Genomic DNA, 13,894 nt, shown 5'->3' on the forward strand with positions numbered 1-13,894 from the left:
ATGGTTTCACGCAGCCTGCTATTTCACGCCTGCGGGAGATCTGTCTTGATCAGGCACTGCTACTCTTCTCCTTCGCCTAGCTGCCGGCCGTCGCTTAACTGGCTGTGATTTGCGTGACGACGAATCCGTGTGATCTTCAGGAATGAATTATCCCGATAATTTCTACGATTGAGTCATCTCAGTCAACTTGCCTCAACCAGATGCAGATTAATTGTCAGTCGCGATTGTAAAATGGATGTCCTATATTACAATTCTTACTTTGCACTACGCTGCGTGCACTCAAAAAATGCTGCAATGAAATAAAATCAGAATCCATTCGAATTAATTAATTAGACTTACTGTAGAGTGCTCTATTGTAAAATTCGAATATAACTTAAATAAATACCACAAAAAATTCCTGTAATTATCCTGTAACATGAAAAAAAGTTTCAAAATTTATAGAAAGGAGATTTTGAGATCAAACATTTTAATGTACGTTAAAGAGGATTTATAAAAGAAATATGGGCGAAGTAGCATTTTACAACTTGGCGAATTTATTTGTAGTCCGTCGGAGTGGAACTTTCCCACACACACTAATACAATACGGATTTGCGGAAAGCATACATGGAATCATCACGCGCATGTTATCTCATCTCTCTTGGAGAGACAAAGAACATGAACCTTCCTACCGGGCTGACCGTGTGCCCCTCGGTGGTGTAAAGCTAGCGATATATGCATTGATATTGATACATCATGGTAATAATATAATAATATAATATAATAATAATTTTAATAATAATAAAATAACATTATTATCACTCCTATGATACCGTACACAACGAAATGCAGCTCTACACTCGTGAGGCCCTTGATCGGCGGCTACAATACAGAATGACTAAGCGCTATTTCGATAACATCCATAAAATAATAATTAATAATAATAATCAATAATAATAATTAATATAATAATATTAAAGACGCGCATTGATACGTATTTAAGCTATGTACAAAGTACGACCGCGATTTCATTCCACTATAAGAGGAATTCAAAAGAAAGAAAGAAAAAAAATTCTGTTTGCTCCCGAAGCCATCGTGGTTCTTTTTATATAATTTTTTTTTATATTAGCTTGTGCGAGTTTACAGCTAAATGGCAGCTCTCGATATCCTCGAGACGCCGTAGCAAAGACACGCATTACATTGTACTAACACCATTTTGAAATTTTTGTGATTTTTTTTGTCGTCGTGTGGAAAGCGAAAAGATATTTAACGGTGTCGTTGCAAGGATACATTAGAACCAGTCACGCAAATTCCTTAACTCTCATTACTCACGTTCAAACATTCTCCTTTTAATGTACATACAGTTTGAAAAGCATGCCACAAAATATATTAAATTTAATACAAAAAAATACATTCTTTACAATTTATCACGATGGACTCGAGTGTTACTCGAGTCGAAGGGTGGTTAGAATGAGAAGCACAAGAATTATTCTGATTATGATAATTTTGTTGATATCTCTTTGCGCAATATATGTATCTAGATATATCGATAGCATCAAGCAACGTAAATTAGAAGAGAAGGTAGGAATATAAGATGGGAGCATATGTGACGAATTTAATTTTGATTTTCTTTGAAAATACACGAAAATCTATGATATGCATAATATAATTAAACAGTTCGTGATTTACATTGCCGAAAAATACATTTAAAACATTAACATGTGGTTATAATCAGAATGTGATCCGTGAACAAACTTATTTCAGTTAGCTTTATATCTTAAAAATCTCTCAGGTTACATATACATATATAATATATTCCTACCGACTCCGCTATGAGAATTGAAGGTTCCTGCAGTTTGCATCTGAGTTGAACGATTTCGAACGCGACGATTATATTTATGCTCGCCACACGTGCTTTCCCACTCGATTCTCGTGTTTAGCTCGAGAAGCAAGCGGGGAATCAGCATCATCATCATCTACACGTCGTACAGCTTCACGTTTACCTACTTCGAGCATTATGGTGCCGATTGCTCCATCACGTGCAATCTTCTCCCTTCCGCCCACCGTTTCGAGCACCATATTACTCATCACGCGATCCGCACGGGTATGAAAATAAAGGGAAAAGAGAAACTGAATGATACAGGAAAAAAGGAGGAGAGGAAAGAAAGAAAGATATGGATCGACGCTCGGAAATAATAACGGTTGATCCTCTTCTACCTCAATGGATCGCGTCTCGGCCGGAATCGAAGAGACACCTCGCCGAGAGTTCACCCGCTGGAAACCGATCTCAGCTGACTTGATATCTGCGTCAACGATACCACCGCGAACCCATCTTGTAGCCCCACGTGGCCCCAAGGTTGTCCGGTCGTGTCTTCGTGTGCAACAATCGCGGCGCACGCTCGCGGTGATATGTATACGATTTCGCGCCGGCGATCCCCGGCGATGCGCGACTCGCCGTCGTATCGCCGTCGCGCAGAATTATATGGATTTTCTGAAGGGGAAGCCGAGTAGCTCCGCGGCCTGATTGCCAGGTGGTAGGTCAGGAAGACGTCGCTCCTGGGCCTGGGCGTGGTCCACGGTAGCACGCGAAGAAGCGAACAGTGTATCCTCCGACCAGCGCTGGTTCTTATATAGAGCTAGTGGGTTATTACGTAGTCCAATTTAGGACGTTAGCCCGAGGAGCGTGCGAGGAGCAGCGTCGTGATAGCTTCCGTTATGAAAATGCGGAAGAATGTGTGTATCGCCCGCTCCGATTCCTGGACGAATCGCCGGTTCGCTTCTTTATTATCGTGCGATCGATTTCCTATGCAAACATCATTTTCTCATCTTCTCATTCTTGAAGCTTCCGTCGTTTGTCCATTCGATCGAAATACCGATATTATGTACACAACAAGAAGACCTAACTCGATTCGGCATGTCGACAATTTTATCGTTTACCGTGAAACGGTCATCGGTCGGAAAATTTTTTAACGAGATGATTAGAATATGTCTTACTGAGGATAGTGAATATTTAAAACAGAGCACGTCAAGAAAAAAGTTTCACAATCAAATAATTTCTCTAAATATTTCAACAAATACATGTTTTCCGCAATCGCATCTATCTTCCTTTATCATATTCGTGCATCTTATACAAAACGCTGACTATTGTATTTATTAGAGGTGCGGGAGTTATCGAATTGTGCATGATATCTGATATCATCTGTCCAGTCATATCTTAAACGGTGAATTTCGTAAACGCTTCTAACATCGTCAATCGCTCGGCATGTATTTAACAAGAATATATCGTTACCCGTTTGAGTGAATCGAATTACAAAGGAAGTTCGATGAAATTACAATTGTCCGTCGTATCGCTGCATCCCAACTTGCCTCCGTCGTTCTCGACTCTGCGACGGTGCTTCATGTCGGGTCGAATCGTAGATTCCTCTGATGTGGCTGACGTCTGGGTGTAGGCTCGGAATACAGGAGGGTAAACAGAAGCGAAAAAAAACTCAAAGAAGCAGGACGGACGAACTAGATGCGAGGGTGATAGACGAGGGTGGTAACAAAAATCGACGGAGCATCGCGATTCCCTTGCCGTACGCAAACACGACATCTCTTGCAGGTGCGACATGTCGGATCGACGCGAAGGATATGCTCTAATAGAGGATGGACATTCGGGAAAGAACTAGGTCGGTAGCTAGAGCATTCGATAGAGAAAGAGAAACGCGTGTCTACGGGAGTTTAGGATAGTAGTTGGCCGGATGGCTTCTAATACCTAGAGTAGCCATTCGAATAGCCATTTGAGTAGCCGTTGGAGCCCTTGTAGGGAACAGAGTGTATGCTCCTGGAACAGAGATGGTCGAAATCGGAAGATGAGGAGAGTACATTTCCAGGGGGAAAAAAAACCCTTCGCTTCCTTCCCACTCACATTCACTAAATTTCCTTCCTATCTATCAATCATTTTCCGCCGCCTCGTTAAAGCGTGGGACCCGTGCGCGCCGTGTGTTAGTACAAGAAATAGCCGACGATGAAGAAGTCGTAGTGAGGGTAATAAAAGTCGCAGACATAGTGAGAAGACGAAATAGCGAAAGAGGCAGACACAGAGGAGAAGAAGAAGAGGAAGACCAAGAAGAAGAAGAAGAAGAAGAAGAAGAAGAAAAAGCAGTATACGCATGCTGGGGTTTTCTGTGGTGGCGGTAGTGGCACAGTTGTTGATCGCGCTTTCGCCGCGATCGGGAAAAAGTGCGGGTGATCAAATAATAAAAGTGCATGATTGTAGATTGTAGTGTCGCAATTATTGCCATATACTCTGTTGTCGTATTATTGTTGCTGCTAATTGTTATTACTTGTGTATGCGTGTGTATTGAGTCTGGGTCTGTGTGTGTGTGTGTGTGTGTGTGTATGTGTGTGTGAATGTACGTGTATATGTGCACGTGTATGTGCTTGTATGTGTGTGTATGTGTGTGTGTCAAGGTGCAGGAGGTTCAGAGCTCCCGCTCACCGCCACCCACATCTACAACAGAACAGAAAACAAGACCACCGCCGTTACATACAAGGTATCCATTAGTATCCACCAGTATTGAAGATTTATTTTATCGCTCGCTCGTTCAAACGCGCTCGCGCACACGTTCCATGCGGGGGCAGCATTATTTCAGACTGATTTATGGGTCAGACCGATTCTACGCGCGTTCACGCGCGCGCGCGTGCACACGCCGCGCGATTCGCCGAACCGACACGCCGGCCGCCGCCGACTCGTCGACTCGCGCCCGTAGGCGAGAGAAGGAGTGCAAAGTTCGCGGATCTTCGCGGATCTCTTCTCTCTCCCGATTCGCGCCTCTATCCACCGTGAGGCGAATGAAGGCGACACGTTGCAACATTACAAGGCTATTGATGCGAAAGGTCAACGCGGTAGCGGTCTCCTTCGGCCGAACCAATGGTTTTGACCTTCTCGAGGCCAGCACCGTGACCGTTTAAGCGATAGTTAGCGCGTCTTAACTCCCCTGTCGACTTGAGAGGTATTTTGACCGAAAAACGGGAAAACGATGAAATATAGCACGAGTAATTGCATTCCAAGTAGTTGGAATCCGTAAAATACCACATTGATTTAACGTCTTAGGAATTTATGGAACTTATTATTATCACGATAATAAATAAATTAATAAAAAATATTTATCATAAAAAGCATAATTAATTACGATTTATTATCGCGTCGTTCTCAAAACGATGCAATCCTTTTCTGCTGTAATGTGATGTCATCCTTTCTTCGACGATTAAACTAGTTTTATATGCATAAAAATGACTCATATAAACCTTTCTCAATCGTATCTTTTCTGATCGTGTCACCGCCATACCTTTAAATATATCTTCTTCGTCGCGCGTTGATATCCTCACATAGCAAAAATAAAATGTCTTTTGATCGACAAATAGAACAGTTCGGATTACACAGAATACACCTTATAAAATTGTAAACTGACACGGGTGCGGTTGATATTTGTATATTTTTCTTTATACTACGCATGTATGTTATAATATCCATTTTAGAACGACAAGTCTCTTACGCATGGAACGATTTGCGCGAGCGTCGTTAATCAATGGTTATAACTGAAGGACCATCGTGAGACGTTTCCGTATGACATTAATATTCGATTCACCTTTGTATGAATGCGATATTTTTATTTCACTATTTAATTAAAAGTTACGGCTCGTGTTTTGCGTCTCGCGATTTTGCATCGAGCGACGAGCTGCTTATCAAGTTGTCAAATCATGGACCAGTCCCCGAAGTGAATCGTAATATAAAATATTAATTTCTTTTTGCTATCTTTTTTTTACTTTACAGAAAACATCAAATCGGTGTCTTGACGGTTTCCTTATAGGCTCTTGCGCCGCTCTCATCTTAACTGAAAGCTTTACCCGCGACTAAGTAGTTTCTGCGATTGCATGAAGACGAATAATATAAATAATACAAATAATTTAATACACAATGAAAATATCGTTGAAACTTTACGTTTCTTTTCACTGTTCGGTGTCGAAATGATTATTGATTACATTACTCTATAGAATCACAATTTTCATTCTTTATTGTTCATGCCATGTAAAAAAAAAGCGAAATAATCACAACAGGAAAATATCTACCGATAGCTGATGACGTAATCTAACGACACTTAATTTCAATCTAGCTCGACTTCTCGAGCTGATTGCTGGCTGAGAACTAATCATTTTCCATCATCCCATCTCGTCGCGCGGCAAACGGCGAGGACGCGCAGATATACGAGCACATATATGTACGAAAACGTCTTCCGATGGCTTTTCTATTGCTTTTCGAGTGCGGGTTTTCTTGCAAGTGAGAGTCACGCACTGACGTCTGATTCACGATCGGTTGCCGCGATATTCCGTGAGGAACATTTGTGTGCCAATATTCTCTACAACGTTAGGTGTGTGTGTCGCGGGTTTCTCTTTCACATGCGCGACGCCATAATTGTATACGGACCCTTGTAAGGGACCCCCTAAAGAGTATACTCGAAGATCGCGGCGATTGATCATGGACCAGATCACGTACGTGTCCCGCGTGCGAGCGCGCAAAAATAGAAGTCCTCGAAGGGAAAACAAAACGAAACAAAAAATAAAATAAAATAAAAACTGTCGGTTTAACAAAGTACAAAAAAAAAAATAGTGAAAACGAAACGTAGCGATGTACCTGTGTTGCTTGAGGTTGTCCTGCCGCTTGAAGGACTTTCCGCAGACCTCGCAGGTGAAGGTCACGTCGTCCTTATGGCTGCGCTCGTGGATCATGAGGTTGTAGGGCTTCGTGAAGCGCCGCTGGCAGTACTTGCAGACGAACTCTACCGTGCACTTGGCGCGCATCTTCTGCCGCCGGCCGAACTCCCTGCCGTGCCCCTCTGTCTCCATCGGCATTATCGCGAACATCCTTATAAATTCCCACCGCTCCTTCTCTTGGTCGAGTCTCTATCTCTCCTTTCCCTCTACCCGCCTCTCTCGCTCTCTCGCTAACGCCCGGAGTCACTCCCACCACGTCTTCTGTCTCCCTCTGTCCTCTTTCTCAGTGCCTCTCCGTTACTCTCTCTCTTTCTCTCTCTCTCTCTCTCTCTTTCTTTATCTTTCTCTCTGCCTCGTTCGCAGACTTTCGTATGCTCTCTCTTTCTCGCTTTATCTGTCTTTCTTGACTGTCGCTCTTCGACTCGCTCTTACTGCCTCCCGCGCAAAAGCTAGTCTCGGGCTGACTCCTGGGAGTGAGATCACTGCTTGTACCACGTCGCGAGAGAATTCTCGTATCGCTGCCTGCAAAGAGCACAGAATCGATGATTCTCCTCCGATCTGACTCCGCGCCCGCTCGAGGGAATCACCCGGAGTCGCGAGAGCGGAGCTGTATTCCGCGAGAGGGACGCCCGTATCCCCGACGAGATATTTACGCGAAGCGCCGTTGCCTACGAGCAACGGGTTAGTAACGTTGAAGCGACTTCTGAAGTATTTTGCATTCCTTACGAAGATGCGTAGGTGGAGGGACGCGCGCATGCCGATGCGCCTTACGGAATAGAAATTCTCTCCGATCGAATTATTCTCGCGATATTTTATCGGGAGTACGCTTTTAGAACGACATAGGGAAGTACTTTGCCCATGTATATAAAGGTTAATCCTGAAACAAGATGACTACAAGCTGATTCTGCGAGGAAAGCCTGTTGCGAGGTATTATTAAAATATGATAATTCTTGATATGCGAAAAGTAATAAGTCCCGTTTTTTATAGGCAAGATATACAGAACGCTACAGTTTTTGTAGAAACATCACAGGTAAGCTTTGTTCTGCTTAATTTCAATGCAAATCAGCGATACAATTGAAGAAATATTCGCTACTTTATGTTACAACATTATCGTAATATTAAATTCTGCAAGAAACAACAAATAAAAACAGATTAAATTAATGCTTCAATAAGAAAAATTGAAAATTAAGAATTTTCATACAAATGTCAGGTAAGCTTTAAGTTCAATTTTATTTTATTTTATAAATTTGTATTACGACACTTTTTACATAATAATATTATATTATAACTATAAAAATCTTTCAAAGTTACAAAGAAACTTGTAAGAAACTGGTATTTTTTTTATATATTTCTAAATAAAATTAAGAATAAATGTTAAAAATAAATGTTAAATGATAAGAAAGCAAGGTTTTCTTTATAAAATCTGTTAGAAATAATGTACTATTTTAAGTTTTGTGACTACATCTTATTATTGTGTTAAGTTTCTCGGTATTACGTTTCTAAAAAAACACAGTGTGAATGCCTATAAAAAGCTGCTTCCGAAAAAAAATTAATGACTAGTTTCCTAATTGGGCGCGTCTGCTCGATTCGCGAGTTTAAATCATTAGCTCCGACACGTCCTCCGGGCATATTTAATTTCAAACGCGACTCTCTCTGTCCAGTTTTAAGTTTCATTCATACGGGATGCTGTAGCGTGGTAATCGAGGGGGAAGAGAAGCAGCCACTATTAGCGCTAAATGCACGCCGCAAGTACGATCCGTAATCTTTATGCTCGCCATCCGGCGCCACGCAAATCACGCGAGAATATTTTCCGAGCTCGCGACGCGAGTCCCAAAAAGAAACGCGAAAGCAACGAGCCACCGATTAACTTTTATGCGACTGATATACGGGCTAACTTTCAAGTTCCTCAATAAAATTTAAATAAAATAGTTTATGACAATTCTATTAAATACAAAAAGGTCTGTTCGCATATATTATTCTATCTCGATCATATTATCCTTATGTTAAATGTATTTTTTCTGTCACGTAAATAATTCTTCAAAATCATCGAGTTAAAAATTGTTCGAGATTCATCTTTCGTGATTTCTTACATCTTACTTTGAATACGTTCATAATTTTCAACATGATCGCCTTGAGATGTCTCTTAAACTTTGGATATAATTCGAAAGGTCTGATGTAACCGAATTCCACTGGGGTCATTTTCACGCGTCAAAAATTCGTTATTTGACCGCTTAATATTTCCGCACATCTACGCGTATAGGTACATTCCGAGAGAAGACACTCCTTCCACTATATAAAATTAGAAAGGAAAAATATGAATTGTACGATATGCTAAATTATACCTCGCGTGCAAGTATTACTTTTGGGACTCCCTCGCACACGATACTCAGGATATGAATGAGGGATCGGAATCGTATCGCCACGGTCTAATGGCACGGTTCTCGAATTGGAATCGGTATGTTAAAGAAGAAAAAAAATAGCCCGCGGGATCCAATCGCGGCGGCGCGGCCATTGTACAGGAGCGTCGGCCAGTCGCTACCGGCTCGCATTAAGCGCACGGCGCACGCTCGAATAAAGTGGCGTGTCCGAATGAGTAATAAGCGGTGCCTGGGCGTAGCCCGGTTGGTTAGCGTTGGCTAACGGGCGGTGGAGCCTAATCGGAACTGCGCATTACGCGCGACTCCGCGTTCCATAAAAAAGGAGCTCAGCTCCTTCCGCTCTTCCCCCTCCCGCCCTTCTACCCACGCGGGAAAAACATCAGCAGCCGTCGTCTGCCCTCGTCTGCCCGTTGACGTCCGACGCTGATTCAGACTTTGTAAATATTCGTCCGATAACAGCTGATGCACGTGAAAATAATAAGCGTAAAAAAAAACTCACGCGGAGACAATATACGTACACAGCTGTCTTCGGGTGACAGAAAAACATCTTCGTCACTTCCGTTAGGATGAGTATTAGTTACATCCGGATTTACGATTCTGTGCAAACCTTCTGGACCCAAGATCGTCCCCAAGGAAAACCGTAAGTAAAGAGACAGATAGGGAAACTCACGATACCTTTTCTAATTTTGCACAGCACGAATCATCTACGCAGCCTGTTAAAATAGAAATCGCACGAAAAATAAACAACTTTTATGTCTCCAGAGAGTTTAGAACAAATAGACCCTCTAAAATGCCATGCCTACCCTTCCTCGAAATTTTGCATAGTACAAATCAGACATCCGCCACAGCCTAGCTGTTAAAATAGAAATCGCACGAAACAACAATTTGTCTCCAGAGAGTTTAGAATAAATAGACCCTTTGAAATGCCTGTCCTCCCTTCCTTTGAATTTGTATACTTTCTGAATGGCAAATCGACGCGAGTCCGCTTCTGTCGCAGGTATATTGATATACCGTACGTGGAAACGAACGGTAACACACCGGCTACTACATGGCAATCTTGTCGAAGAGTTACGAGGTCACAGTACGCTTGTATTACCCGAGACGGGGTACTTGCGGCAAGAAACAGGTTCTCACTTTGCGCGAAGCGAAGAGTTAATGAGTTGTGCATTAATGAGTTGGGTGCCGAGGAAAAACGACATTAGCCGTGTAAACGCTCAGGTTTTATATTACAGACGATGCGGCCGGTGAGTGAACGTGCAAATAATCTTGAGGCCGATGATAAATGACCGTGTTCTCTGATAACCGCTAAGTCCCGCTGAATTTCGACCGCGCGCGAATCAAAATAGCCAGCAACTGTCAAGTGTAACTGCAGACAATAAACCGCCGATAATTTCGTCTCGAATGACATTTTTGCGGGATAAAGGGATGAATGTCCGCGTGAAAGATATATGAGATCGCAAGTGCAAACGGGACGCGTATACATGAGATTTGCGGGGCGATTGCGAGGCGCGGATGAATGCGAGCGCGCGAATTAACGACTGGCACTCGTGTGCGCGCCGCGGCCGCGTGTATATCGCAGGAAAGCGAACATCGTTCGCCAGCTACCACGTTTTGCCTACCGAGTTCGCGTGATCGAATGCTTTCATTTAATGTATGATAATGTATGGTAATGTATGATAATGCGATATATATGTAGACGCTCGCGTTTATGGATGCGCCATACTAGACTAGGAGATTTGCGAATAGGCGGCGAAGCCGTTTTGATATGTACGAAGCTGCGCGAAAGTGAATTTTGTTGTGAACTGCGCCAGGGGAGGGAAACGAATCGAGCGGAATAAGCAAGTGGGGCTTCCTCTTGACGTGAACGGAATCGCGCACGATTAAATAAGCAATTAAAATAGACATCATGTAACATAACTTCTTCAGCGTATAAAGGTAATCGTGCTATTCATGAACATTAATTCAATTTGTGCAAAAGGAAAGTATAAAAGGAAAACTGTATTCTGTATGTGATTGAGACGAATACGCGGAAAATTAGTTTTTTTCTTTTATGAAAGCAAAATTTTATAAAGAGCAAAATTTAGAAAAATGCATTAAAAATGGATTCAATATTACAAATGTATATAACCATTAATAATACATATAATAATATACGTTCATAGTACCTCCAGAATTTCCAGATATTAAAAATTTCTAAAAAATAGTAATTGAGTTCACCAAACACCTATCCCAAGATAATTGCTCTACGCTGATTTCTTCATAAGAAAAAAAGGGGCTTCGCTGGATTTGACAATTACTCCTTACGAGGTCAACACAGAAGAGGCGCGTGCTCAACGTCCGACACAGTATCATATTTCATTTCATTCAGAACTATCGAGACCCTTATAGAAGAAGGGCAGTCGCGAGTACCTTCCGTTCTATCGCGCGATACGAAGGGCGGAGTGCGTGGTACAAGGAGCCGGCAGCCAATCGAAGAAGAACGGAGAACGGCCAACCAAGCGAGTCCGGGCACGATGTGCGTGCACTCGTTCTCGCGTGTATGGAGGAATAAAGGAAGGAGCGGTAGCCCTCGTTCGTTCGCTCACCACAGCGAGAAGGCCGGTAGCCAACCAAAGAAGAGTCGCTACTGTGCACCGCCCTACCGCCGACTACCGGTTTTCGGCCAGTCGCTACCGAACACAGCCGGAGAAGTCCACCAAGTGGGACCACACCCTCCCTCCGCCGTCTAGACGTCGGAGCCGCGGTACCAACGTGGGGTACGCGGGGTACGCGGACGATCACGCAAGGGCGTTTCTTACGAGAGATATTACCTATCGCGCGGACCCGCGCCACGCGCGGCGCCAAAGAAAAATGGTAGCTCCGTGATGGATCCCGCTTCTGATCCGTACAGACGACTCTAGTTGATATCCCCATATGATCATGAACAGACGCATGTCTGCATTGCAGCGCGACGTTTTACGCAATAAGACCGAGAAGGAAAATTATTCTATTAAAACGATTCTATTAAAACTGAAATTTTAAAAGGCTTGTAGAAAATATGGGCATAAGATAATTGGTCCCGCTTCCTTTTGAGTAATTAAACGTATGTTACCGTGATAAAAATCGCGTTAGTAAGCAAGCTTACAAAATAACAAAAGTTTTTATTTAGTTTTTAATTTAATTTATCATGTCCTTTCTCTATTATGTGTAAATGTTACATCATTCACTTGAATATCGCCGAGGATCGCGAGAAATTAAAAATTTCAATAGACACATCATAATCATCGAATTTTTTTAGAAAGTCATCTATATGATATAAAACTTAAAATTGTGTGTTTTGTATATGTATGCCTATAGAAATCGCAGTTGCTATTTGAGAGCACGAATTACCAGGGAAATCCGAGCGCTAGAAGGATTGAGCATCCTAGCTATTCTAGCTGAAGGAGACCATCGTAAAATCACCGCGGACGACCAGCAAGATACTTGAGGACCAATCAAAACGGCAGTGGCTTCCGTGCACCGCCCTACTTGCTATCGATTTCGAGGGTGAGAACTTGAGATACATAAGTGAATATAGACCACATCTATTCCCGCTCATTTAACTCTTAACACGCGGAGGCATACGATAAGAAAATGCAAGAATTCGGAGATCCAGTAGATATTCTCGCTTATACGTTCTCTCTACAGAATATAGATAAGAACAGGTAATAATTTCCATTATGAAATGAAGAAAGAGTTTAGGAACATGAAGAATAGCTTACAATTAGCGGTAGAATAAAATCCTGTTAAGCGTAAGACCTGGTATCGATTTTGACATTTCACGTGAATTAAAAAAAATTTTGAGACAAATACTAATACTATAATAGAATTATAGAAATATATAAATGAACGAAATTTAAGAATTATATTTAAGCGAAACTATATCAAAATATAGTACTACATCCTATAAAAGGATGAAACCTCTAATGTTCTATACATTTAAAACGTGATTATTACCGTACTATTCTAGTAGATTAAGTAGACTAAGATACATTGAGGAAAAAAGAGGAGAAACATGATTTCGTAGAAAACATTCGATTTATAAACGATATGACTAATCTTTTTGATTAATTTCGAATATTATTAATAACGTTATTATATTAAGCATTTAGCATATGTATTATTTAAAAAAACTACTTCTATTCAAAGATAAAATAAATATTTATATAATATATTATTAAAATGATATGTATTATATTACATGTAATGTTAGATATGCTATGCTAAGAGATGATATCAATTGAGTGACTTACCGATAGAGATAGAAAAAAAATGCGAATAAGGATTCGTCCTCGAGCAATGTCCAGTGGTACTCTTCCGCAGAGGAAAATCTTCGAACTTCAAAGCGTAAACTTTCGATGAACGAAAGAACGAAACTCGCGAAATGCGGTTTATAGTTATTAAAATGAACTGCGGTGCGCGTATATAGTGTCACGCTGCCAACAGTCGCGATCTCCCGATATTACTTAGTAGGTCGGTAGCTCGTGAAAGTGTTGAGTTGCTGCGCGTGTGTCTTCCGGGCTGACAGGTCTGGACCGTTTGGGTGCGCGGCGTCGACTGAAGCTTCGTTTGGTCGCTCGGTTCGCTGGTAGCCCGAATAGGTAGGCACACCAGAAGACGGTAGGACGCCGTGTGTAACCGCCAAAGGTCTCCTCGTCGTCGTCGTCGTTTGGCTTCTTCTGGTTGGAGGACCGGGAGACACCTCCCTACCGAACCAACTCACCGATACCCACCAGTTATCGTGTGAAGGTAGCCTCCCTCAATTCCAC

At 42.1% G+C, this 13,894-nt stretch overlaps 1 protein-coding gene across 2 annotated transcripts; it reads right to left on the bottom strand.

Annotated features, from left to right (window-relative positions):
• Window positions 1-510: 510 nt before the first annotated feature.
• Window positions 511-13,685, bottom strand: LOC105455552 (protein drumstick). Of its 2 annotated transcripts, none has more exons than XM_011698953.1 (3): window positions 13,379-13,685; window positions 6,650-7,251; window positions 511-3,799 (listed from the first exon to the last, which is right to left on the bottom strand). In XM_011698953.1, the coding sequence occupies exons 2-3, from the start codon at window positions 6,877-6,879 to the stop codon at window positions 3,724-3,726; spliced, it is 306 nt and encodes a 101-aa protein (XP_011697255.1). In that variant the 5' UTR covers window positions 6,880-7,251; window positions 13,379-13,685; the 3' UTR covers window positions 511-3,723. The 2 variants fall into 2 exon arrangements, with proteins under 2 accessions (XP_011697255.1, XP_011697256.1); XM_011698954.1 differs by having other exon boundaries at window positions 511-4,468.
• Between the last annotated feature and the right edge of the window lie 209 nt (window positions 13,686-13,894).

The sequence above is a fragment of the Wasmannia auropunctata genome, unplaced genomic scaffold, assembly GCF_000956235.1.
Source record: "Wasmannia auropunctata unplaced genomic scaffold, wasmannia.A_1.0 LD335898.1, whole genome shotgun sequence".
In the NCBI taxonomy this organism is placed as follows: Eukaryota; Metazoa; Arthropoda; class Insecta; order Hymenoptera; family Formicidae; genus Wasmannia; species Wasmannia auropunctata.